General features: G+C 43.0%; 2 protein-coding genes, 1 long non-coding RNA gene and 1 other non-coding gene across 8 annotated transcripts in view; 2 read left to right on the forward strand and 2 right to left on the reverse strand.

Annotated features, from left to right (window-relative positions):
- SAFB (scaffold attachment factor B) overlaps positions 1–21,168 on the reverse strand; it is a 66,601-nt gene extending 45,433 nt beyond the window's left edge. The window contains exons 1-4 of one of the 5 annotated variants that reach the window (XM_070464882.1): positions 20,763–21,093; positions 17,524–17,608; positions 2,615–2,676; positions 2,333–2,534 (exon numbers count right to left, since the gene is read on the reverse strand). In XM_070464882.1, coding sequence (XP_070320983.1) covers positions 2,333–2,534; positions 2,615–2,676; positions 17,524–17,608; positions 20,763–20,951 — 538 coding nt within the window. In that variant the 5' untranslated portion in view covers positions 20,952–21,093. Of the gene's footprint in view, positions 1–2,332; positions 2,535–2,614; positions 2,677–17,523; positions 17,609–20,762 lie in introns of all 5 variants that reach the window. The other 4 variants (XM_070464881.1, XM_070464880.1, XM_070464888.1 and 1 more) reach the window with 4 other exon arrangements.
- TRNAK-UUU (transfer RNA lysine (anticodon UUU)) lies at positions 15,043–15,115 on the forward strand. Its single transcript has one exon. It is a non-coding gene; the product is annotated as a tRNA-Lys (tRNA).
- LOC110131229 (uncharacterized) lies at positions 15,455–17,513 on the reverse strand. The gene is made up of 2 exons (XR_002312120.2): positions 17,275–17,513; positions 15,455–15,678 (listed from the first exon to the last, which is right to left on the reverse strand). It is a non-coding gene; the product is annotated as an uncharacterized lncRNA (long non-coding RNA).
- A 183-nt stretch (positions 21,169–21,351) lies between the features above and the next one.
- SAFB2 (scaffold attachment factor B2) overlaps positions 21,352–26,440 on the forward strand; it is a 28,893-nt gene continuing 23,804 nt past the window's right edge. The window contains exons 1-2 of the mRNA XM_020883726.2: positions 21,352–21,622; positions 22,736–22,820. Coding sequence (XP_020739385.1) covers positions 21,437–21,622; positions 22,736–22,820 — 271 coding nt within the window. The 5' untranslated portion in view covers positions 21,352–21,436. The remainder of the gene's footprint in view (positions 21,623–22,735; positions 22,821–26,440) is intronic.

Consider the following 26,440-nt stretch of genomic DNA (forward strand, 5'->3'; position numbering starts at 1 on the left):
GATTTACATGTATTCCCCATCCCGGCCCCCCCTCCCACCTCCCTCTCCATCCGATCCCTCTGGGTCTTCCCAGCGCACCAGGCCCGAGCACTTGTCTCATGCATCCAACCTGGGCTGGTGATCTGTTTCACCCTAGATAATATACATGTTTCAATGCTGTTCTCTTGAAACATCCCACCCTCGCCTTCTCCCAGAGTCCACAAGTCTGTTCTATATTTCTGAGTCTCTTTTTCTGTTTTGCATATAGGGTTATCGTTACCATCTTTCTAAATTCCATATATATGTTAGTATACTGTAATGGTCTTTATCTTTCTGGCTTACTTTGCTCTGTATAATGGGCTCCAGTTTCATCCATCTCATTAGAACTGATTCAAATGAATTCTTTTTAATGGCTGAGTAATATTCCATGGTGTATATGTACCACAGCTTCCTCATCCATTCGTCTGCTGATGGGCATCTAGGTTGCTTCCATGTCCTGGCTATTATAAATAGTGCTGCGATGAACATTGGGGTGCACGTGTCTCTTTCAGATCTGGTTTCCTTGGTGTGTATGCCCAGAAGTGGGATTGCTGGGTCATATGGCAGTTCTATTTCCAGCTTTTTAAGAAATCTCCACACTGTTTTCCATAGTGGCTGTACTAATTTGCATTCCCACCAACAGTGTAAGAGGGTTCCCTTTTCTCGACACTCTCTCCAGCATTTATTGCTTGTAGACTTTTGGATAGCAGCCATCCTGACTGGCGTATAATGGTACCTCACTGTGGTTTTGATTTGCATTTCTCTGATAATGAGTGATGTTGAACATTTTTTCATGTGTTTGTTAGCCATCTGTATGTCTTCCTTGGAGAAATGTCTGTTGAGTTCTTTGGCCCATTTTTTGATTGGGTCATTTATTTTTCTGGAGTTGAGCTGGAGGAGTTGCTTGTATATTTTTGAGATTAATCCTTTGTCTGTTGCTTCGTTTGCTATTATTTTCTCCCAATCTGAGGGCTGTCTTTTCACCTTGCTTATAGTTTCCTTTGTTGTGCAAAAGCTTTTAAGTTTCATTAGGTCCCATTTGTTTATTTTTGCTTTTATTTCTAAAATTCTGGGATGTGGGTCATAGAGGATCCTGCTGTGGTTTATGTCGGAGAGTGTTTTGCCTATGTTCTCCTCTAGGAGTTTTATAGTTTCTGGTCTTACATTTAGATCTTTAATCCATTTTGAGTTTATTTTTGTGTATGGTGTTAGAAAGTGTTCTAGTTTCATTCTTTTACAGGTGGTTGACCAGTTTTCCCAGCACCACTTGTTAAAGATGTTGTCTTTTTTCCATTGTATATCCTTGCCTCCTTTGTCAAAGATAAGGTGACCATAGGTTCGTGGATTTATCTCTGGGCTTTCTATTCTGTTCCATTGATCTATATTCCTGTCTTTGTGCCTGGCCTTCATTCTTATTCTCATATGAGCTTTGTGCTGCCTGGAGATTTTTTTTTTACCCTTTTACTCGCTGATTTCCCCAACTGGAAAATGGGCATAATAGCATCTATATATCAAACTGTGGTTAAAAGGATGAAAGGAAATAATGATTAATGTTTTCTGGCAGACAGACTTCAATAAATAATATTCACCACAATTGCATCATACCCTGGATTTCTTCCTAACACACAAAAAGCTAAGCATTTAAAAACAAGGTCAAAGTTAGCATTAAAGATTGACTAGGAGAGTACCAGAGAAGGCAATGGCACCCCACTCCAGTACTGGAAATTTTCCAGCCTGGAAAATCCCATGGACAGAGGAGCCTGGTAGGCTGTAGACCATGGGGTCGCTAAGAGTCGGACACGACTGAGCGACTTCACTTTCACTTTTCACTTTCATGCACTGGAGAAGGAAATGGCAACCCACTCCAGTGTTCCTGCCTGGAGAATCCCAGGGATGGGGGAGCCTGGTGGGCTGCCGTCCATGGGGTCGCACAGAGTCGGACACGACTGAGGTGACTTAGCAGGAGATGACAGCAAAAAACTAACTTTCAAGCTGCTTTGGTATTTTCAAGGAATCACAGTTGTCACACCACAGAGCAATCTCCTATAATAAGAAGGCTAGACTAGTGTCCTCAAGATGCTTCATGCTATTCAAATGGAGAGCAGATACAATTACTCCTCACAAGACACCGTTTTTCAATGAAGCAAAGTGTGCTTTTCAAACTCATCTAATTTTTTACATGTGAATGGATGAGTCAAACATGTACTGAAATGGCATTAAAAGAACATAATTCCAAATATAAAGCTTATCATCTGTTAGGCTATTTGAGGAATTATTACATCTAGGATACATCCTCGAGACCCTGCCAAGGTACCTACAGCATGTTCTTGAAGTTGCTCCGGAAGCTCTTGCATCTCCCCCTCTACTAGCTCTCTGTCAGACAGGGACTCCTGGAGGTTATCGTCATCTTCCACACAGTCTGCAATGCTCCCATTATCAATCTCTGCTTCATCCAACACACTGATATCCACCATGTCGATGACATGTAAGTTCTCCAAACTGGTCTCAACATCCTCCTGTGACAAAGAAAAATACAAGCATCAGATGATGGTCACTGGTCCATGCATGGAGCTGATCACTGATGAGGTTCACATACCTGTCCATCCCCAGAATTTTCCTCTAGCCCATTATCTTCCAAACTCTCTTCTGGCTTGCGGCCTGAAGGAATAATTTATGGCACGAGATCAATGATATGCATTTTCCAGAAGTGACAACTTTCATTTTTATACGCCTTAAGCACTGAAGAAAGATAACAACCTAAAACACCCGTGGCACTTCTCCATTTAGAAACACAGTAATCCAGGAATGGTAGGGCCAATCTACCCCCTAGTAGAAGTTGTTGTTGTTGTTCAGTTGCTAAGTCGTATCTGCCTCTTTGGCACCCCATGGACTACAGCACGCCAATCTCCCCCATCCTTCACTATCTCCTGGAGTTTGTTCAAACACATCCACTGAGTCAGTGATGCTATCTAACCATCTCATCCTCTGTCATCCTCTTTTCCTCTTGACCTCAATCTTTCCCAAATCAATCATTTCCAATGAGTCGGCTCAGCCAAAATATCAGAGCTGGCACTGGACCTGGCACTTCTGTAGCTCAGAAGTGGTTCTGCTCTTATTAACTGGAAGTTTGAGGAGCTGGAAATGGATTCTTAATAAGGTGGAGGCAACCAGACCTTTTCCAGGCCTGCCTTTCTTGTTAAGTGGCTTTGGTTATGGGGAGCATAGTATCTCATATAAACATGCTGCTGTGGGGAATTCCCCGGCACTCCAGTGGTTAGCATTCTGTGCTTTCACTGCCTATGGCTCAGGTTCAAAACCTGGTCAGGGAACTAAGATCCCACAAGCTGCATGGCAAAAAACAAACGAAACCAAAACAAACAAAAAAACACACAAAAATTAAAACAAAAAAAAAACCAACAAAGTGCTGTTTTTAGTTAAGGAATGTGAAATGTGTTTTCCCAGAGACAATTACATATAAGGAAAACACGGAAAAACAAAAAGAAAGTAAAAGCCTTTCAGAATTTACCATCTAGAGTGAGCCGTGGAGCTGTCACACAGTGGGATATGGATATCCTCCCATACTGTGCTACGTACGTACATATACACTGGTTTTGAAAATGGTACTGCCATTTTATAATCTTTGCATTTAGTATTTTGTGAACAGGTTTCTATATTCCTTCATAGCATTATATGGAGATATCATTTCCCCCCAAAGTGAAGATCAATTTTTTAAGGTCATTAAGTATTTTTCAAGTAATATAAAAGAACTAGACATTAATCCACATATATTTAATGATTAATCTTATAAATGTACATAGAATGTGTAAAATGTGTGTGAGGGGGAGTGAAAAAGCTCAACCCTAATCATTTATACCATAATTTAGACTTGAAAATTTTCTTATACTATATGTACTTGATTTTTCCATATTCTATATTTCACTCATGTTTTCAGAAATATTTTATTTAGGAACACAGAGAATTGTGACACTAATACTAGTATACAGTACATTATGTGCAAATAGTCTTGGTAGCTGGCTGGGAATCTCAGTACCACTGTATAATATTCCTATGGCAAAACGCACCTTAAACTTTCAAAAATATCTGGAACTCAACCCAGTGGTCTTTATAAATATGCTAGGAAGATACACCAAGATTTCCACAGACTCGTACCATTCTAGAATATGCACACTGGCTCTTGCCCAGTACCAGTGAGTTAGTAGGAAAAAATCTAAGCAGACTACCAGAAACTTGCCACCCTTTCTACTGTCTTTCTCCCTTTCACAAGAAGGAAGCAGGTTTTCATCAGGCAGATCCAGATCTCACTACAAGCAGGACGCACAGGTACACTGCAGCCTGAATCCCTTCCAGGGGAGAATTCTCCCAGGTAAGAAATGCCCTAACAAGCAATGTCAAGAGAATGTTCAGTCCTAAGAACATCCAGTCTTCAATATGGAAAACACATCCCCATTGGGATGCTTACCAACAATCACTATTTGGGGAAAGATACCCTACTTTCCAAAGATGAAAAACAATGTGTCTCAGTGAATCCAAAATTAATGTGAATGAGAAATATCACTGTGGCAAAAACTAAAGCAACTGTTTTTGGTACTACTAAGAGAAAAGGTACCCCTCAAATTCTTCCTCCAAAGAGTAAAAAGGGCTCCCACACTTGCAATCTCCAAACCAAAGGACTGCATGGTTTTTGTCTCCATAACCTTCTCTCAGCCACAACCTTCTCTTCTGTTGGGATTACCCACCAGTACCCTGTGTGGCTGGCTGGATGTGGGCAGGTGAATATTTTTCAAAATTTGTTTGATTACACAAATACATTCATACATACAACTCAGCAGTGGCCACAGGACTGGAAAAAGTCAGTTTTCATTCCAATCCCTAAGAAAGGCAGTGCCAAAGAATGCTCAAACTACCACACAATTGCACTCATCTCACACACTAGCAAAGTAATGCTCAAAATTCTCCAAGCCAGGCTTCAACAGTGAACTGTGAACTTCCAGATGTTCAAGCTGGTTTTAAAAAAGGCAGAGGAACCAGAGATCAAATTGCCAACATCCGCTGGATCATAGAAAAGCAGGAGAATTCCAAGAAAACATCTATTTCTGTTTTATTAACTATGCGAAAGCCTTTGACTGTGTGGATCACAATAAACTGTGGAAAATTCTTCAAGAGATGGGGAATACCAGATTACCTGACATGCCTTTTGGGAAATCTGTATGCAGGTCAGGAAGCAACAGTTAGAACTGGACATGGAACAAAAGACTGGTTCCAAATAGGAAAAGGAGTATGTCAAGGCTGTATATTGTCACCCTGTTTATTTAACTTATATGCAGAGTACATCGTGAGAAATGATGGGCTGGAGGAAGCACAAGCTGGAATCAAGACTGCTGGGAGAAATACCAATAACCTCAGATATGCAGATGACACCACCCTTATGGCAGAAAGTGAAGAAGAACTAAAGAGCATCTTGAGCAAAGTGAAAGAGGAGAGTGAGAAAGTTGGCTTAAAGCTCAACATTCAGAAAACTCAGATCATGGCATCTGGTCCTGTCACTTCATGGCAAATAGATGGAGAAACAGTGGAAACAGTGGCAGACTTTATTTTTTTGGGCTCCAAAATCACTGCAGATGGTGACTGCAGCTGTCGGGAGCCAAGAAGAGGACAAGCGAACGCCCCGCCCATGACAAGGCTCTGGGTAAAGGTCATGGACCCAAGGAGGCCATGAACCCAGGGGAATCCGAGTCCAGCAGGCTCCGGGACGCTCCCTATTCTTGCTATATGTGTCTTGTCTGTGCTAATACTCTTTCTTGGAATTCTTGGTGGTTTTTCGCTATTCCTGGTAGACCTCGGGGAAGGTCCCAGGGACATCTCTAGGGTGTAAACGTCTGGGGGCTTCCCAGAAGAGTTAGGCTTACTCTGCCCCCGGGGAGATGGGAACCATATGAATAACCTGGTATGCGGGAGGTATATAGATTTAGGCCATTTATAGATATGTAGGATTTTATATATAGGAGGTATATTAGGGAATATGGAAATAGATTAAAAGTTAAAACTGCTTATAAATGTGATTGTGAATCCCATCCCTGGACACGCAAACACTATTAGATTTAATTGTAAGTTTAATAACCACACAATGCTATAATTCTCATATTGTAGAATAAGGGTTAAGGCAGCTGCGACGCTGCTGCTACTCCATTTCCCCTGCCCATGGTGTGCCTGGGAGTACACTAGGAAGTAGTGTTAGTGCTTTAGGTATCATAGACGGCTGTGTGAAAATAGAATGAATTGTGGCTTGTAGATTAAATAGTAAGCAAGATATTGTAGTATGTGTACAATATAAAAGTTAAGTTTTCATAGTAGGTAAAATTATAATAGAAACTATAGTGGTTAAGTGATTGATTATACTGTAAAACTGTTAAGATATTTTTTTCCCTGTAGCTATGTGTTTCTTTGTAGCTGACGTTTGTCCATTCAAGTGAAGCAGTGAAGCAAGAAGAACGTTTAAACCTGAAAACAGAGTGGGCTAAGAGGTCCAAAACAATCCTTGTCACGCGCCACTAGGGACGGAAGATTTTGTACCCTGGGAAATTCTGTCTTGGAAAATATCCCCTGACTTGTTTTGTTGATCTAAGGGGCACGTCATCTGGAAAGATCTGAAAACAATAATTTGTACCTTGGCCCCGGTAGTAAAAAAAGGATATATAAGGTGTTAGAGAAAAAATAAAAAAGAAGAAGTTTTTCCACTGCAACTGTGTGTGTGTGTGTGTGTGTGTGTGTGTGTGTGCATTCGCCGACGCCGCTCATCCCAAGGGTTCCCTGGACCAGCGGAGGCTGGACCCCCGCAGTTGGCGCCCGGAACAGGGACCCGAAGGGTAAGTCCTCCCCCCAAGAAGTTTCCCAAGGCAAGGTCGGGGCGGCTAGGATCTCACCTAGGGTACTGCAGACCCCCCTGCGTAAGATTAAGGTAGGGTGAGAAGGGTGAGGAATCGTGAAAATAACCCTGCGTAAGAGTAAGGTAGGGTGGAAAGAGTGAGTGAGAATAAACCCTGCGTAAGAGTAAGGTAGGGTGGAAAGAGTGAGTGAGAATAAAAAAAAAAAAAGAAAAAAAAACGAAAAAAAAAAAAGAAAAAAGAAAAAAAAAAAGAAAAAAAAAGAAAAAGGAAAAAGAAAAAGGAACAAGAAAAAGGAAAAAGAAACAGGAAAAAGAAAAAGAAGAAAAGCAGAATAATTGTGAAAATAAAATGGAAAACAGTGAGTCAAAAGATAGACGCCTTTTCATTGATATTGTAAAACAGATGCTCTCTCATAGAGGGATTCATGTGAAAAAGAGTAGCCTTTCTACTTTCTTCTCCTTTGTTCAAGAGCAGTGTCCCTGGTTCCCTGATGAGGGCACTGTTAATCTGAGAATTTGGGAACGAGTTGGCAGAGACATTAGGAGGCATTATGATAATGTTGGGCCAGATAGAGTCCCTGCTGACACATTTTCTCTATGGAATCTTATTAGAGATGCCCTAGACCCTGAGCATGAGGGTGAAAAGTTTAGACGAGAGACCAAGAGCCCTGATTCAGACGGAGAAGATCCGGTGACAGACGAGAATAGAGGAAACACATCTGAAGGGCCCAAAATGAGTCCTAGTTCTTCTGATTATCGCTCATTAAGACAAATGTTGGCCTCTATGGCTGTACATAGGTATGATGATGATTCGGATGATGATGTTCTTGATCCTAGAGATCAGGCTGAGTTAGAAGAAGAGGCAGCCAGATATCATCGTGATGATGGTGGCTGGTCCCCGGTGAGAAAAGTAGTCCCTCAATATTTGATTCCACCTTTGAGACCTGAGAAGAAGCCTATAAGACCCAAATTGCCTAAAAAGACAATTATTCGTCCAGCAGATGATCCAGATCCCCTGCCTGTTAGACCCCCTCTATCAGGGGACAACAACGGGTCAGACATTACAGAGACTGACAAAACTGGTTAGGCCAGGAGGTGGCATGCAGCCCAGGGAGCTACTGAACTATGGAGGCTGTTTTTCTTGTGGGCAGGCAGGCCGACAATGAAGGGGAAAAATCCCCACCACCACAAAAAGAAAAAATTAAATATAAAGTAAGTAAAAAAACTCTAGATTCTCCCACCCCAACTTGGGGACAGATCAAGAACCTCACTCATCGAGCCCAGACAGTTGCCGGACCTGGTGCCAGCCCAGAACAACTCTTTCTTGCAATCCTTGCTATCCTGAGTTGTCAGGTAAGTATGGTTACTCCCTTTTCCTCTCAGTCAGAGAGCGGAATTTATTGGGCCTATTTCCCTGATCCTCCAACTCTGCAGGTTGTCCCTTGGACAGAGTCACCCCTTCGGGTGACAACTAACGCACCTCGGTTGCTAGGAGGGAGTTGGACATCTCATTCTTTAAAAAGTTATCCTATAAATCTAAATTTCTCTTTCCACGGATTAGTTGAAGGAATCCCAATTTGCTTTAATTTTCCCCTTGAGGGAACTCGAGGCCTTATTACCCCAACTAAAGAGGGATGTGTCCAGACATCAAAAAAGGCCATTATTACTGATTCCCCACTTAATAAAGGAAAAAAGGGATCAAAAAGATTTGTTTGGGTTTTATTGGGACAAATGCCTGGAATCTCAGATGAGATCCAATCACAATTTGGAAGGTTTAATCATTCTCTCTCCTTTGATGACACTTATGAACGATGCTCATCAGACCCACCTTCAGATGACAGCTGGGGTGGAGTAAATTATCAGATAGGATACCCTCAGTGGAGAGAGTGTATTTATGATTCTATGTTAGCCTATAAAATGGGGAATTCAAATACAATATCTATTCAAGATTGGAGTAATCCAAATCCAAAAAACGATTTAAAAACAGTAAAAAATTATACAGACGAGTATGTAAATTGGGAAAACTCTACTGTACCTTGGCCTCTTTCAGTCAGTAGATGGCACCACAACGCCCTAGTTCCCCCCATGGTTGCTTATCAGCAAAATACAAGAACCTTTTTGCAGCCAGAGCTATGGAGAGCAATAGCTGCAACTTCCAATGTAACTTTAAAACGACCTAATTCAACTTTAGAAAAGGTTGTCTTAGCCTGCCTCCCTTCTCCATATGTTTTCCTTTTTGTTAATGACTTAAATAAGTTACAGATATATCTTAATCAAACTGGAGGACCTACCATTGTTAACTGTGATACCTGCTTCCTTTCTAGCTGTCTGAGCCCTAGGTTTAATGTTTCTGCTTTTATAATTTTAAAACGACCTCCCTATCTCATGGTACCTGTTAATTTGACAACATATTGGTATGATAATTATGGCTTAGCTGTATTACAACATGTTAAAGAGTTAATGAGAATTAAAAGGTTTGCAAGATTGTTAGTTTTAGGAATATCTGCCTTAATTATGGCCATATCTTCTGCTATATTAGCCTCTGTTTCTCTTGCACATCAGGTTCACACAGCCGCTCATGTTAATGATTTGTCAAAAAATGTTTCCTTAGTGCTAGCAACTCAAGAAGCTATAGATAGAAAACTAGAAATAAAAGTAAATGCTTTGGAAGAGGCAGTAATGCATATAGAAACTGAATTGCAGGCTTTAAAAACGAAGTTGGCTTTATCCTGTCATGCAGATTACAAGTGGATTTGTGTTACACCCTTAAAGGTAAATGAAACAGATTATAATTGGGAGCGGATTCAAAATCATATTTCTGGGGTTTGGAATAGCTCTAGTATTAGCTTAGATTTAGAAAGATTACATCAACAGATTGCTAATGTAAAAGATGCTAAGTTAGACTTTACTGTGGTTGAAACAGCTCATGATTTCTTTAATCAGTTAAGCTCCTTCATATCAGGAAAAGGTCTCATTTCTGGAATTATGACCTGGGTTTCTCTAGGATGTATTGTCTTAGTAATTATTCTTATCCTTCCTTGCATTGTTAGGATCCTCGGAACTAGTATTCAGCGCCTTTCTGTTGAACTTCAGCTGCTTGCCTTAAAAAATAAAAAAGGGGGAGATGTCGGGAGCCAAGAAGAGGACAAGCGAACGCCCCGCCCATGACAAGGCTCTGGGTAAAGGTCATGGACCCAAGGAGGCCATGAACCCAGGGGAATCCGAGTCCAGCAGGCTCCGGGACGCTCCCTATTCTTGCTATATGTGTCTTGTCTGTGCTAATACTCTTTCTTGGAATTCTTGGTGGTTTTTCGCTATTCCTGGTAGACCTCGGGGAAGGTCCCAGGGACATCTCTAGGGTGTAAACGTCTGGGGGCTTCCCAGAAGAGTTAGGCTTACTCTGCCCCCGGGGAGATGGGAACCATATGAATAACCTGGTATGCGGGAGGTATATAGATTTAGGCCATTTATAGATATGTAGGATTTTATATATAGGAGGTATATTAGGGAATATGGAAATAGATTAGAAGTTAAAACTGCTTATAAATGTGATTGTGAATCCCATCCCTGGACACGCAAACACTATTAGATTTAATTGTAAGTTTAATAACCACACAATGCTATAATTCTCATATTGTAGAATAAGGGTTAAGGCAGCTGCGACGCTGCTGCTACTCCATTTCCCCTGCCCATGGTGTGCCTGGGAGTACACTAGGAAGTAGTGTTAGTGCTTTAGGTATCATAGACGGCTGTGTGAAAATAGAATGAATTGTGGCTTGTAGATTAAATAGTAAGCAAGATATTGTAGTATGTGTACAATATAAAAGTTAAGTTTTCATAGTAGGTAAAATTATAATAGAAACTATAGTGGTTAAGTGATTGATTATACTGTAAAACTGTTAAGATATTTTTTTCCCTGTAGCTATGTGTTTCTTTGTAGCTGACGTTTGTCCATTCAAGTGAAGCAGTGAAGCAAGAAGAACGTTTAAACCTGAAAACAGAGTGGGCTAAGAGGTCCAAAACAATCCTTGTCACGCGCCACTAGGGACGGAAGATTTTGTACCCTGGGAAATTCTGTCTTGGAAAATATCCCCTGACTTGTTTTGTTGATCTAAGGGGCACGTCATCTGGAAAGATCTGAAAACAATAATTTGTACCTTGGCCCCGGTAGTAAAAAAAGGATATATAAGGTGTTAGAGAAAAAATAAAAAAGAAGAAGTTTTTCCACTGCAACTGTGTGTGTGTGTGTGTGTGTGTGTGTGTGTGCATTCGCCGACGCCGCTCATCCCAAGGGTTCCCTGGACCAGCGGAGGCTGGACCCCCGCATGCAGCCATGAAATAAAAAGATGCTTACTCCTTGGAAAAAAACTTATGACCAACCTAGACAGCATATTAAAAAGCAGAGACATTACTTTGCCAACAAAGGTCCATCTAGTCAAGGCTATGGTTTTTCCAGTAGTTATGTATGGATGTGAGAGTTGGACTATAAAGAAAGCTGAGCACCAAAGAATTGATGCTTTTGAACTGTGGTGTTGGAGAAGACTCTTGAGAGTCCCTTGGACTGCAAGGGGATCCAACCAGTCCTTTCTAAAGGAAATCAGTCCTCAGTGTTCATTGGAAGGACTGATGTTGAAGCTGAAACTCCAATATGTTGGCCACCTGATGTGAAGAGCTGACTCATTTGAAAAGATCCTGATGCTGGGAAAGACTGAAGGCAGGAGAAGGGGATGACAGAGGATGATTGGATGGCATGACTGACTCATTGACATGAGTTTGAGTAAACTCTGGGAGTTGATGATGGACAAGGAAGCCTGGTGTGCTTCAGTCCATGGGGTCACAAAGAGTCAGACACGACTGAGCAATTGAACTGATCTGAACTCATTAAAAGATTCATACCACTTCATGGTAAATTTTAGTTTACTAATAAAAGATCTACCCTCATAAGTACATGACAAAGTTATTCTCCCTTGTCTCCATTGTACTTCTAAGAGGTAACCATTGATAGCAGTTTGGTGGTCCTTGAAACCATTTTTTTTTGGATTTACACACATACCATTCAAATGGAAATGAACTTGTTATATATGGAATCATACTGTATATACATTGTTACTCTATAAAGGCCTTGGAAAATAGTCTTGCCCTATATATATTGATTCAACCCCATCATTTATTTCATGCTATAGAGTTCCTTAGTTTAGTCACCCCTGCCCCGAAAGCAGCTTTGTCAATTTACCACTTCCAATGGCTTCCCATTTCCTCACCCCCTGGTCAATGTGGGATATTTAGAATTATGTAAATTTTTACCAGTGTAATAGGCAAAAAGTATTATCTCTTTCTTTTATTTGCTTCCCTTCAAGGAAATTTATTTTTAATATAGGACTTGTTTGTTTTCCTTTCATCTGTGACCTGCCTATTTATCATCTCTGTCCTTTTTCTACTGGATTGTCTATTTTTCTTTATTAGTTTGTAGGACTATTTAATGCTTTCTAGATATTAGTGTATTGCAGTATTTTCTCCCAATTGTATCTATTTATGGTATGTTTTATTAAGAAACACTTAAAACTTTAAAACTTTCAAGTAGCTAAATTTATTTTTCTTTGTAGTTTCTTTTAAAAATATTTTTGCTGCACCGCACAGAATATGGTACCCTCCCCGCAGACACAATTACAAACTTTTCTGTGGAGAAACCCAACCAATACCCTTAAGTCACTTGCACAAACTGTCAGGATGTGCCCCTAGGAGGGAAACAGAAAAATCATACTTCCGGTGGTATTTCTGACAAACGTGTATAATTTGAATCTAATCATTCGAGGAACCCCCCCCACAAAACCCCCCAATAAAACCCAAATTGAAAAACAGGTTTCAAAATAGGTAGTCTGTACTTTCAAAAAAAAAAAAAAGGTACTGTCACAAACACAAAGAAAGTCTTGGGAAGTGTTGCAGATTAAAGGAGATCAAGAAGACATGATAACTGAAGACAATGCAAGACCCTAGTTTTTTTTCTCTTTTGAGTTATGAAGAACATTATTGGAACAAATGACCAAATCTAAATACGACTAGAAAACAGTATTATATCAATTTCCTGATTTTGATAACTACATATAGAGTTATGCAGTATTCTTGTTTTTAGAAAATACTATAGAATGTAGGGGCAAAGGGGCACACGTACTTGTAACTTATTCTCAAGTAGTTCAGCAGAAAAGGAAAACGATATATATTACACTTGTTTTATCCTTTTTTTTCTCTCTCCATCTCTCTCTTCTGTCCTCCCTCTCTCCATTGAGAAAGAAAAGGTTAAATAAATGTAAAAATGACAACATCTGGGGAAACTGGTTGAGGATTTATGAGAATTTTTTGTATTATTCTTGCATAATTTCTAAGCATGAAATTATGTCTCTTAAAAAAAGATATACTATACATTCATGTTCAAATTCTTTTATGGATCTACACTTTCATTTATTTTGGCTAATAATATAGGAGCTGAATAATATGAGTTGTATTAACATTTTAGATGAATTTTTAATTTTGTATGTGCCAATTTTTCTCCCAAAATAGCTGTATCATTTTACATACTCTACAGCAGTAGGTGGAAGTAGGTATGGAAGTTTGTTTTTCTATATCTTTTAATCATTTGTTTTCTAGTATTTCAAATCACTTTAATTTTCATTTCTTTGTTAGCTAATGATAAGCAATTTTTGATGTGGTCATTGGCCATTTATTTATATTTTCTTGTGAAGAATTTATTCAAAATTTTGCCAATTATTAAAATGTATTTGATAGTTATTTTTAAAAAAGGAGAGATATCATGTCAAAAGAAACAAAACCAACCCAATAACCCAGTGGCTTAGAGGTAAAGAATCCGCCTGCAATGCAGGAGATATAAGAGATATGGGTTTGATCACTGAGTCAGGAAGACACCCTGGAGGAGGGCACGGCAACCCACTTGAGTAATCCTGCCTGGAGAATCCCATGGACAGAGGAGCTTGGCGGGCTGCAGTCCACAGGTCACAAAGAGTCAAACACGAGTGAAGCGACTTAGCATGCATGCTTGCAACACAGAATCAGGCAATAGTTTAAAAAGTAAACGTGCTGACTTTGCTCTTCTAGATAAATTACTTTGCTATTTTAAGAGTCTAAAAGAGTTAAACAAAGTACTGGTGTAAAACTACCTTGGAGGAATGCTGGAATTACCTGAGGTATGCTTTCTAGTCGACCTGCCAGTGCAGGAGACCGGGGTTTGATCCCTGGGTGGGGAAGATCCCCTGGAGAAGAGAATGACTACCCACTCTAGTATTCTTGCCTGGGAAATCCCATGGACAGAGAAGCCTGGCCAGTCACGGTCCATGGGGTTGCACTGATCAACTAACACTTCCAGTTTTCATGCCTTCCAGGACTCTGATTAAAACAACCAGATTTCAAACAATTTTGAATTTGTTCGAACAGGGCAGGGAAAAAAACCCCCTCTATTTGCAGCTAAAATCTTAACTGCAAAATATAACTACTCCAAGCTAAGACACCAGACACAAAAGAGTTTGTACTGGAAATTCTCTGGCAGTCCTGTGGTTAGAATTCCATGTTCTCACTACTGAGGGCTTGGGTTCAATCCCTGGTCAGGGAACTAAGATTCCCACAAGTGGCATGCACCTGCCCAACTTTATATTGAATGGTTCTAGATGAAGTTTTAAAACAGGCAAAACATCTATGGTCAAAGTAATCACTTTTTTTCCCCCTGAGGGACAGGTAGGTAGTATGATTGATTGGGCAAGGAAGGGCACAAGAAATTTAATAGAAATCCCATATTGGAACTTCTCTGGTGGTCCAGGGGCTAACATGCCACACTCCCAATGCAGGTTCAATCGTTGGTCAGATAACTAGATCCTACATGCTGCAACTAAGACCGGTACAGCCAAATAAATAAATAATATATATTTTTTAAAAATCCATATTTTGATCCCTACTTACTTCACATTGTATGCAAAAATAAATTCCAAACAAACTCAAAATAAAACAATAAATACTACTCCACAATGCAGACTTTTTAAAAAGCAATTTTAAAGCAAAGGACAGTCTTTCAATATACAAGAAAAAATCTAGGAGCCTGGACAGCTCCTAAAATAGGAGCCTAGATAGCTCAGTAGGTAGAATATCAGACTTTTAATCTGAGGGTCCAGGGTTCAAGTTCCTGTTCAGGCGTGCTGTCCTCTCTCTATTTTGGGGCTTCCCCGATAGCTCAGTTGGTAAAGAATTGACCTGCAGTGCAGGAGACCCCAGTTCAATTCCTGGGTCAGGAAGATTCACTGGAGAAGGGAGAGGCTCCCCACTCCAGTATTCTTGGGCTTCCCCGATGGCTCATCTGGTAAAGAATCACCTGAAATGCGGGAGACCTGGATTTGATCCCTGGTGTGGGAAGATGCCCTGGAGAAGGGAAAGGCTACCCACTCTAGTATTCCGGTGTAGAGAATTCCATGAACTGTATGGAGTCGCAAAGAGTCGGACACGACTGAGCAACTTTCATAAAATCTAGAACCCATATAGGTTGATTGCATTGCCTGTATTAAAGATAAAAATTTGAAAGACCAAAACACCACAAAGTAGTTAAGTCAAATAATAAACTGGGAAAAAACAATTGTGACATTTTATAGAGAGAAAGCACTATCAAAAGTCAGTAAGACTAACAACCCAGCAGAAAAATGGGCAGCAGGCATGAAAAAGCAATTCAGAAGATACAGGCAGTCAGTTATCAGAAACTGTTTAACCTGTGAAGAAATAGAAATAAAAACTTTAGCTGTGGAGAAATTGATACAATGAGATACTTTTCTTCTATATACAAGGCAACATTAAAAAGACATAATATTCAGCATTAAGTGAAAATTTAAAGAAACAGGCACCCTCTGCAATTCCCTGATGTTGCTAGTTATTAACCAGTACAGCCTGTTGGGGAACTATTTGTTAAGAACTATTTTTAAAGTAAAATGCACATATTTTTTGACCCAAGAATTCTACTTCTCTAGTTAACAAAAACATATTCCTTCAGCAGAGTTAATTCTGGTTCACGGCCATGCTGAAAACTGCAACAAATAGTCTAGTAATAAGACTGAGGAGCTCAACTGTGGTATAGTCATACGAAGAATGATTATTCACTGTTTAAAAACACTGAGGTTTTTATTTTCAGCACTATTGAAAATGCCCTTTACAGGCTAAGTAAAAAAAGTACAGAATACTGTGTGCAGTAGCAACAATTTTTTAAGGAAAGACAAAGGTACACAGGTGTGTGAACATCCTTCTGTATTCGTTTTTAGGTGACTTTAGACAAACAGAAGTCTGGGAAAATATGCCCATAATCTTAATAATGGATTGCCTCCTTTATTTAATGCCTACTGTGTTCCTAAAAACTTTTAACACAAGGATTTCTTTTTCTGTTAAAGAGAAAAAGAAAGCAAAAAAGGAGCTCCACAGGCTCTATTTCTCCCTGCCCCATAATAGTCTATCTCTGTTGATTTTTTTCCCCTTAATTTATTTATAATTTAAGGATAATTACAATATTGTGTTCTCTATTGATTTTTTAAGTACTCTGCTTTGGAAAAAAACATTGACTTGGGCAAATTGAAAACTGCATGATGAACTGTGGACCACACAGTGACTTCATTTCAAAGTGAGGTCACTGACTTGCTATTTTCCCAGAGCTAATACACCACACAGCCTGGTCAACACTGGTGCCTGCCTCTCAGACATTTCACACCCAGTCTTCACCGCTGGCCAGGTGAAGGTATATCATTTTGTTTTGGGGACTGAGCAACAAAACCTCCAATTACCAAGAGAACTTTCAGGATAGCCCAAATGCCCAGTTTTAGCTCATTCTTTCCTAAAACAGTACTTGGATGTCACTGAATTCAATTAGGAAGTAATTCATGAGCAAATACTAAGTAGGAAAACAAGGAAGACAAAGCTTCTGTCCTCAACAACCTGAAATTCAAGCCGGAGCAGTGCAGAGGACCTAAGGAGAGAAGACTTGCTACTGGTGAGATCAGAAGTTGTCTCGTGATGAACTAGGACTCGAATCCAGACAGATGGGGAAGAGGAGTGGATGGAGTAAACCACAGGTTTGGGACCTAATTGCAGGTGGATGTAACAGAGGAACGTGGTGGGGGGTGGGGAGCGGGAAGGGACCATCTGGGGCAATGGTGAGGGTCTTTAATGCCATGTGGAACCTGGTTTTTATGCGGTAGACAGTTTTTGAAAGCAGCATCTGTAAAAGTGACGACTCTGTTTTTGGCCAGGCGGTATTTAAAAGGGAAGTTATTTTCCACAAGTCAGAGCAATAGGAGACTCAAGTAATCCTAAACACTCTCTACCTCAAGAAGGTTAAGACTCTGGATAAGCACCAGCTGCCGAGAAACCTACAGAAGAAAATAAGTAAAGGTGTCAGTACCTCTTCTGTGCTGAGACTTCCCAAATCCCATGGAGACAAAAATACAATGGAGAGATCTTGAAAGAAAATGCACACCTTCATTCAAGGTCCATCAAAGATTCACAGGGCAGTCCACAGGCACATTAGCAGAGGAAGCCAGTTTGAAAGAAGTTCCTAACATCACCCTCCATACCTTTGCTGGATCTCTTTGATGTCTTCTTATTTCCTTCAGAGGTAATTTCAATTTCATCAGGATTACCTCCCTCATCTTCAATTGCCTAAAGGGAAGGGAAAAGAAAAGTTCACCCAAAAAGGCAGCACGCAGACTTGACTTTCACAGAAGCTTCAGGGGCTGATCTGGAAAGGGCCTCTCCCTACTCATTCATCCCTTCTTTCTGTTGCAGCAAGGGCCCCAGACGTAGACTGATTCTACCGTACCTTGGCTGCCTGGTCTTAGGCAGGCTTACTTAATTGTTCTGAGTTTGTTTTTCACTCTGGCATGAGGGGCTAATTAACGTTCTTACCCTGGAAAGCTGTCAGGAGAATTCCTATTAGCCACGAAAAGCAAGCACTCATGGAACAGTCAGCTTATTTTTAGAATCATCATCACAATCTGATTGACCCTATTCTGGGGCCAAATTACCTATGACATTACTCAACACTGTACTGTTCAACTCTCTCCCTGATCCCTTTTCCACATCTGCACTAGCACCATCTGGACAGAATAAGGACATGGCATGGGATGGGACACAGACTACTTCATCCCTCACTCATCTCTCTGACGGATTCCTAAGGTCTAGCTCTCAACCACCAGGGAACCTGCTTCATTGAACAGAGAATTAGAAGGATCTCTTGACAACTCCCGCCTGTCATCCCAAGAGCCTGTCCTTCCCTTGACTAGCTCCCACTTGTGCTCAGCACTGTGTAGGCCACCAAGGAGGCACTCAGAGGGAAAAAAAAACCCACAAAACAATCAATCAAACGAACACAGACCAAGCCTGTCAATGCTGATATCCCCAGACACCAGGCTTCACAATCAGGCTTTTGAAAACCCTTTCTCTACTGCATAGTCCTGGGAGCCCATGTTCTGTTTAAATCCATTTCAAATGCGGTTCTATTTGTAAATAGTTTCAGAAGTCTCAAAGATTCTTAGGAGTATTCTAGCTTGGTAAAGTCTAAGTTCAGAATGAGGCTTGGGGGCTCCACACCTAAACTGTACCAAGAAAAAGAAAATCTCTCCCTTCTCTCTGAAGCTAGAGCCAGAAAGATTTGGAGTTATGTCCTGGCCTGAGTGAGTGAAGTTGCTCAGTCGTGTCCAACTCTTTGCATCCCTGTGGACTGTAGCCTACCAGGCTCCTCCATCTGTGGGATTTTCCAGGCAAGGGTACTGGAGTGTGTTGTCATTTCCTTCTCCAGGAGGAGGGCTCAAACAAAAAGTCCCTACCCTCTTTCTGGAGACAAAAGATTCTGGACCACCAGCAGGAGAATACAACAACTACCCCAGACAGGTGGACCAGTCCGCTCCTCAGGTCATCTCCTCCAGGTGTAGTGTTTACAGGGTTGTCCCTGGGGGGGGGGACTATAGGCTATGAGTCATCCTTACAGGCCTTGCCAAATTACACTTTGTGTGTTGTCACCTCCACCTTCCCCTCTTTTGTTCCTCCTAAAAGAATAAATTAACAAACAAACCAAAGAAGGGACAAAACAATAGGTGAAGTAGAAGAGAAGAGAAGAACTCCAGTACTTCCAGACTTGCTCGGGTAAGGTGGCAGATGGGTATATATGCCAATGGTGTTTGTGTATTTTGAGCACATCCCTAAGACACTGAAGAGGAGAGGAAGAAGGAACAGATTTTTCCCCTCAGAGATGCTGGTGAAAGATCACAGCAGCTTCAACCAACAGCCTCACAGGAAGGTTCAATGCCACCCTATCAGCATCAAAGGCTTGTGGACTATCTGGGGGAATAATGGCTAAAGCCTCCCACCCCCATCACTTTCCCTTTACTGACAGGAAGCCCTAAGGCTAGTAACACCATGGATCACAGGTCCCTGGGTACCAACTCTCCCCTCCTGCATCTTCTTCAGGTAAACACTTCTGTGGGTGAACTGCCTGCCCTGTCTGCTTAGAGGGAGTTAGTGTCTACAGTGAAAGACACACACACTCAAGTTACAAAGGCACTACTGATTCAGAGCAAGTAACTCACCACTCTCCAGCCTGAGTTTCCTTATCTGGATAATAGGAAATAATCCCCACTTCCTCTAAACAGCAATTAATAAACAAAAACCGATCCTCTGTTGTTTGGGAGGCAGGAGAGGGTGGAATGAGTCACAAACTGCACTGCCTGGTGGGGGTTGGGGGTGGTGGAGGATAGGTGACAAAGGCTTAGAGATCACAGAGAAGTCCAAAGATAAGAGACAGTGAAAGGAGCCACCGGAATCACACAGAACAGGGAAAGTAAAAAAGCACACTTAACTCTCTGCTTTTGGAACGCATCCCTCAGAACCCCTCAAGGCAGGGATTAGTAACACCCAGATTGCAAATACCACACAGTGCGCACAGAGAGAAAAGTTCATTGTGACAGCAACTGCACTTTGAATGTTTGTATGCTACAGGTAGCATGCCAAGCACATTTTGGGCCATCTTCCTTAACTCTTAACGACTAAGAATTAATATTTTCCTCTTTTGGTCACAAGGAGAAACAGACCCAGAGAGGGTTAAAATGTCTTTCACGCTCAAGATCGGGTCAAGAGACTGGCAGAGAGAGCCCTTAGGTTCTGAAGTCTAACTGTAAGTTTCATTTCTGGTCTTTATTACAACCATCACTTTTCCTGCCAGGCTGAGTCCCCGAGCCATTCCCCCTCAAACCTGCTCCCAATACCTTCTTGATAAGGTTACTTCGTAAACTACCCCCCTATTCTAGACTTCTAGGCCCTAATGGATCAAGCAGCATCTCTCTACCCAGAGGAGGCCCCCGCAACCAGCACACGATCAGAAAATCGCCCGGCCTGGGTTCAAATCTCGACCTCCCCTCCCCAGCCGAGTCCCCTGACTCCCCAGGAGGAGCGACGATTTCAGGTTCCGCGTCCACCCTCGGGATGGACAAGACCCGAGGGATGAAAGCAGCCGAGGGAAGACCTAAAAAGCAGGGGCTGATGCGGATAACACAAGCTCTCGGCCGATGCCACCCGCCACCTCAAACTTCCCCCGTTCGCGTCGAGATTTTCTTGTTCTTGCCCCGATGCAACGCTGGGCTTTGAACTTGGGCCCGCCGGGGCTCGGCGATGCAGCTCGGGCCTGAGAGAAGCGGGAAGAGGTCCTGGGCAGGCCGCAAATGGGACCAGGGGGGCGGGACCCGAGGCCAGGAGGCCCCTCGTCGCGGCCGCTAGGGTTCCCCGGCCCACCTCCTACCCACCCACAGGGTCCCAGCTCTACCTTTCTAAGTCGCTCCATCAAAGCGCTCTTGTTGCCGCTCGAGTCCAGGTTCCGTTTCTTCAGCTCCGCCCGCAGATCGATCACCCTAAGGTCGGTGAGGCGCCGCGTCCCGGTCTCCGACGAGGCGGAGCTCAGAGCCGCTGCGCCCGCCGCACCAGAATCGCCTAAGCCGGACAGAGACTCCGCCATTCTAGGGGTCCTGGCTCTGCCGATCACTTCGCACAGAACTGGGCCGGATTTACCACAGCTCCCAGGACGAACTTGGGCCGCCTGTGAGGGAAACCGTTCCGACTGCTTCGACGCTACTCTCTTCTGCGCAGGCGTACCCGGCGCCGGTTCAACGCCCGGTGCCGCTTCTGCTCATGCGTAGTGAGAGCCCTGTGATTGAGGTACACGGCACTTTACGTCTTGCCGGCCTCCCGCCGCGAACTGCCGAGACGCATGCGTACAGCAGCTATAGCGCCTGCGCGCTGTTGCCGAGGGCCTGCGGTTGGTCGACGCGCGAGCGACCGACTGCGGCCAAGAATGCCTATTCGGAAGGCGCGCGTGCGCAGCCGGAAAAGGGGGCGGGATGAAGCGAGTGCGTTTTCCTCTCTGGCGGCGCCATTTTGTGCTCAGAGCCGCTACAGCCACCGGCGGTGTGGGAAGTAATTGGCGGGGACAGCACACCCGGGATGGCGGAGACTCTGGCAGGGTCCAGCGACTCGGGTTCTGGCACGGCCGCTGTCGTCTCGGGCGTCTCAGAGGTCGGGACGCGGCGACTCAGCGACCTGAGGGTGATCGACCTGCGGGCGGAGCTGAAGAAGCGGAACCTGGACACGGGCGGCAACAAGAGCGTCCTGATGGAGCGGCTCAAGAAGGTGAGGCGACCCGGGGCCCTGGGGTGCCGCCAGAGACCAAGTAACGCACCCCCGCGGGCCTGTCACTGCGACTCCCTAGTGCGAGGCGCCCCCGGCCTGCATCTCTCGTTGTAAACTCCGGTCCGAACTGTCAGGAGCCACGGGTCGGCTGTGTGACCTTGGCCCGACACCGCCCCTCTCTGTGCCTTGTTGCCTGCTTCCATTCAGTCATCTCAGTATTCTGAGAGCCCGCCTTAGTCGTAGGGTAGGTAGCCCCTGGACTTTTCCCAGGATTGTGTGACCTTGGACAGGTGCTGTCCCCTTTCAGCGCCTCAGTTTGCTCCCCTACGGAGCGGATGATTGAAGAATCTTTGCCATTGCCCGGGGAGGGGAGATGTGCCCGTTTTTGCCCCAGGACGTTTGCGTTCACCGTGCCCTGTACCTGGCGGCTTCTCTCCCAGGTCTCCATCTGGCCGGTGCTTTGTTGTCATTTTGGGGTCTGTCTTGAGATGTCGCCTCCGCGCCCCCCGCCCCAAGTGAAGACTTGCTCCGAGTCCATGACTTCCTGTATCGCACCATCCTGTGTTCATTGTCCCACTTCGCAGCGTTGAACACAAAATTGGGTATGGCGGGTGGTCATCTCTCATGGAATCAGGCTCTTGAGGGTAGGAACCTGGTGAATTCACCGGGGAGTCCCCAGGCACGGGTAAGAAGACACTGTTGCCTTGAACCACCAGCCTCCCCCACTACCCAGGATGTTCTGTGTTCTTCCCTGCCCTGGGTCAGAGCTGTCCTGTTGAGCAGTGCTCAGCCCTTTGCCCACTGCCAGACCAGGTGTAGCCTGTTTGTTACATTGTTGACTTAAAGTTGAGACAGTGTGGAGGTTAAGGACCATTTTGGAGCTCCATCAACCCTGACTGTGGAGCCCCAGCCTCTTTTGGGTCAAGGGCCCAGCGAGAACCAAGTGGTACTGGGTTCACCTACTGCCCGGGGACCTGGCAGCCCACGTGGTAGAAACAGAGTTGCTTCTTGCAGGGAAGAGTTGCCTTTGTTGCTTGGAAATTGTTACAGAGGAAGAGCAGTGTGTGCCCCACAGCTCTTAACAGTGTTGTCAACTTGGCCTCTTTCTAACAGGCGGTTAAGGAAGAAGGGCAGGATCCTGATGAAATTGGTATTGCCTTGGAAGCCACAAGCAAGAAGACAAAGAGATGCGTGAAAGGTATCCACTTTAACTTATTGCTGCTTGGGGTGTCTACAGCAAGAGAGCTTATATAGAAAACTTTTTTATCATTCTTCTAGCCCTTCAAGTCAGGAGAGCTCCTTTAGCTCTCACTGTCCTCCATCTAACAGCTTGCTTATCTACCACCTAATGTGTAACTCTGTCAGGGTGCTGGGAGGATTTGTAGGTGCCAAGTAAAATTAAAATACTGGTGGCTCGTCGGTAAAGAACCCACCTGCCCATGCAGGAGATGTGGGTTCGACCCCTGACTCAGGAAGATCCTTTGGAGGAGGGAAATGGCAACCCACTCCAGTATTCTTGCCTGGAAAATCCCATGGACAGAGGAGCCTGGCAGGCTGCATTCCATGAGATCTCAAGAGTCGAATTTGACTTTGTGACTGAGCGACAGTTAAAAACATTACAGCTTTTGTTTCTAGGATTAAAAAAGAACCAGTGTAAGGCACACTCTTAAAAGCTGCCCCAGCTGTCCTGATCAACCACATGCACCTACTTGTCTTCCTGGTTCAAAAAATAGGACTTAAACCAAGGGAAATGACAGCAGGCAGAGACCCAATAGAACCCAACTTCTTTAGGGTCCAAAATAGGTTGTTGGAATATTTGTATGTTTTACTAGTGTGATTTTTTTTTTTTCAAATCTAAATATAATTCACATACTGTAAAATTCACATGTTTAAAGTGTATAATGCTGTGCTTTTTAGTATATTCACAAGATTATGAGGTCATCACTACTCTTAGTTCTAGAACATTTTCATCATCTCAAGAAGAATCACCTATCCCCCATTAGCAGTCAGTTCCCACATCCCCCGCTCCCAGCAGTATCTAAATGAGGTTTTGTCTCTAAGGATTTTGCACATTCTAGGCATTTCATGTAAGTAGAATCGTACAGCGTATGTCCTTTCATGTCTGGCATCCTTCACAGAGCAGTGTGTTTTTAAGGTTTATCCACAGTATAACGTGTATCAGTGCTCCTTTCCTTTTTATGGTTGACAGCAAAAGCGTGGGAACCTCACTAACAGTGGTTCTCATTTTCAGACTTTACTGGTGATAAGAACGGTATAATTTGCAACTCCCATACTTGTCTTGAAGGGTGCTGCACGAAAGTTTTTACAGCTGTCCATGTCCCATTCACCTAAAGAAGTGCTAATTTCAGGCAGTGGGATACAGCTGCTCAGAAAGTAAAAAGAAATACTTCAGTAAAAAGCAGGATGACTTTTCCAGAACTCAGTGAACTGTTTAAATCTTATGCATGTATTTTGAAAGGTTAAATTTTTGAGTTAGGTTATATTTAAAGGGGTTTACGTTTAAAACACTGGTATCTTTTCATTGCTTGTGAAACTATCCGTATTTCAGCTGTAGACATGGACCGTTGAAACAAATCAATCATGAGGGATGGGTCTATAGCAGGAAACATACAGATAGTCTGTTTGTACTTTGCTGTTAAGTTACCCATATCTGAAAGTTTGGTTTTGAATAGCTGAAAGTTTAAACTTTTTTGTGTTTAGGTGCTCATTTTAAACTGTGAGGTTAGGCTTACTTATTAAAATGATTTTGGTTCCTATAAGGAATCTTTGAATCATTAGAAAAACTTGGTTGAATGCTTCCAATACATGTCTGAGTGGGTTAAAGCATAGGTCAGCTCACAGCTACTTGGTGTTAGCATTGTGTCAGGGAAACCTTGATAATGATTACTCTTGGTGTAAAGTGAGTGTATCCATAGGTGTAAAGTGAGTGTATCCATACAGGTTGGGATTAGAACGGCACTGGTTCCTTTCTTTTTCACAGAAGTCCCCAAAGCCCAAGATCCTGGGGCAGAGAACAGCTCCTCCAGGTTGTAGAACTAGTGTGTTCTCCAGAGGCGTCTGGGCATGTGGTTAGTTATATGAAGTGCTAGGTCCTTATGGTGTCCTGGTTGAAATTAGGTCCTCAAGGTTAGTAGGCATCAGCCAGTGGGTTTCCAGAGTCCGCCTCAAAGTTGGACTGATTCTGGGAATTCGTGAATAACCACTGCCTTTCAAAAGTGAAGGGAAGCTGAACTTTGAAAATTTCATTGCAGGTCAGAACTTGAGTCCTTTCCCCCAACTCATCTAAATGGGCAGAATTGCTGAAAACTGGGTGTGTTTTGAAAGATCAGCATTCTAAATTAGGTTACATTTGGGATTAAAATTGGATTGTCTCTGCCATTACCCTGTTCTGTTCCCCCACCTTTCAGTTTTTAGTCAGGACCTGTCCCTTGAGATTGGGGTGCAGTCTATGTGTCCAGAGTTTATCTCATTCTCACTCCCACTTAGGGTGCTTTCTGGTGAGGTGTTTTGGTCTGCCTCTCTCCTATGTATCTTCTTCGTGGGCACTTCAAGCTACTGTTTGAGGCTTGAGAAGTTGGGTGCAATTATAAAGCATTTTAAACAGTGTGTTTCAAAAGGATATGCCCAGTTCAGATATAATGGGAGGTGGGACAGCTCAGTTTTTGAGTCCCTGCTTTGGAGCAGAACCAAATTCTCCTGTCAGATGCAGATAGTAAATCTGCTAGCATTGCGAAGGGGTATTAAATAATGTGAAAAGCTCAGTGTGTGATAAAACTACATTTCTTGGGTAATCATTGATAATAATGAGAAATGAAATACTTAGGATATTGCAATTGGCATCTTTAATCGAAGATTGAAGTTTCTTCAGACTCAAAAACATACAGTTACGGTTGTGGAGGGTGGGGTGTGTAGGGAGAGTGATGGAGTGGTGGTTTTAGATTAGCAGATGCAGACTACCATGTATAAGTTGGATCAACAACAAGGTCCTACTATATAGTGCAGGCAGCTGTATTCAGAATCGTGTAATAAGCCATAATGGAAAGGATGTGAAAAAGAATATGTATATATGAGTATAACTGAATTATTGTACAGCAGAAATTAACACAACATTGTAAACCAACTAAACATCTATAAAATAAAGACTGAGGCTTCTTAAGTTGCAAAACTGTGGTATGCCATAGCATTTTGCAGACTCAGCTGTGTTGATAGTTTGAACCGAGAACTTTGTGGTAGGGTGCTGTCCTTTGTGTTACTGTGTGCTGGGCAGCCACTGCCCACTACGTGTCTGTAGCACTGCCAGTTGTAACACCAAAAATGTCTCCAGGCATCACCCTGTTAGAGCCCATATCCCCACTGATCCCCCATACTTGCCTCCCACATGTAAACATACATGCCATGGTTTGCTTTTCTTCGGGATATTAGTCTGTATATGCCCTTTAGAATAGGTCACCTTTGTTTTGCACGTCCTAAGGGGAATTCTAGAATAAAGGTATGTACATTTTTAAGGCTGTTGATAACAGGGAGCCCAAAGATTTTACTTTCCTTCAAAGAGTTACCACTTTCCTTCCCTTCCAGCCCCATTGGGAATACTTGGTGTCACTCTCAATAGTGCTTTTGCATTCACAGAGCCCAGGGTGAAAATAGACTTTATGGTAGCCTTTGCCTTTTACCTTGAGTAGAAAAAAGCTTCTGGGCTGAAGAATGACAGAAAGCCAGAGGCTTAATGCAGTGGGTGGAGCGAAGGGGAACTCACAGGTCTGTTGTCCAGCACACACTCTTAGGGTGTAGTTCTTTGGG

The sequence above is a fragment of the Odocoileus virginianus genome, chromosome 3 (assembly GCF_023699985.2).
Source record: "Odocoileus virginianus isolate 20LAN1187 ecotype Illinois chromosome 3, Ovbor_1.2, whole genome shotgun sequence".
Lineage (NCBI taxonomy): Eukaryota > Metazoa > Chordata > Mammalia > Artiodactyla > Cervidae > Odocoileus > Odocoileus virginianus.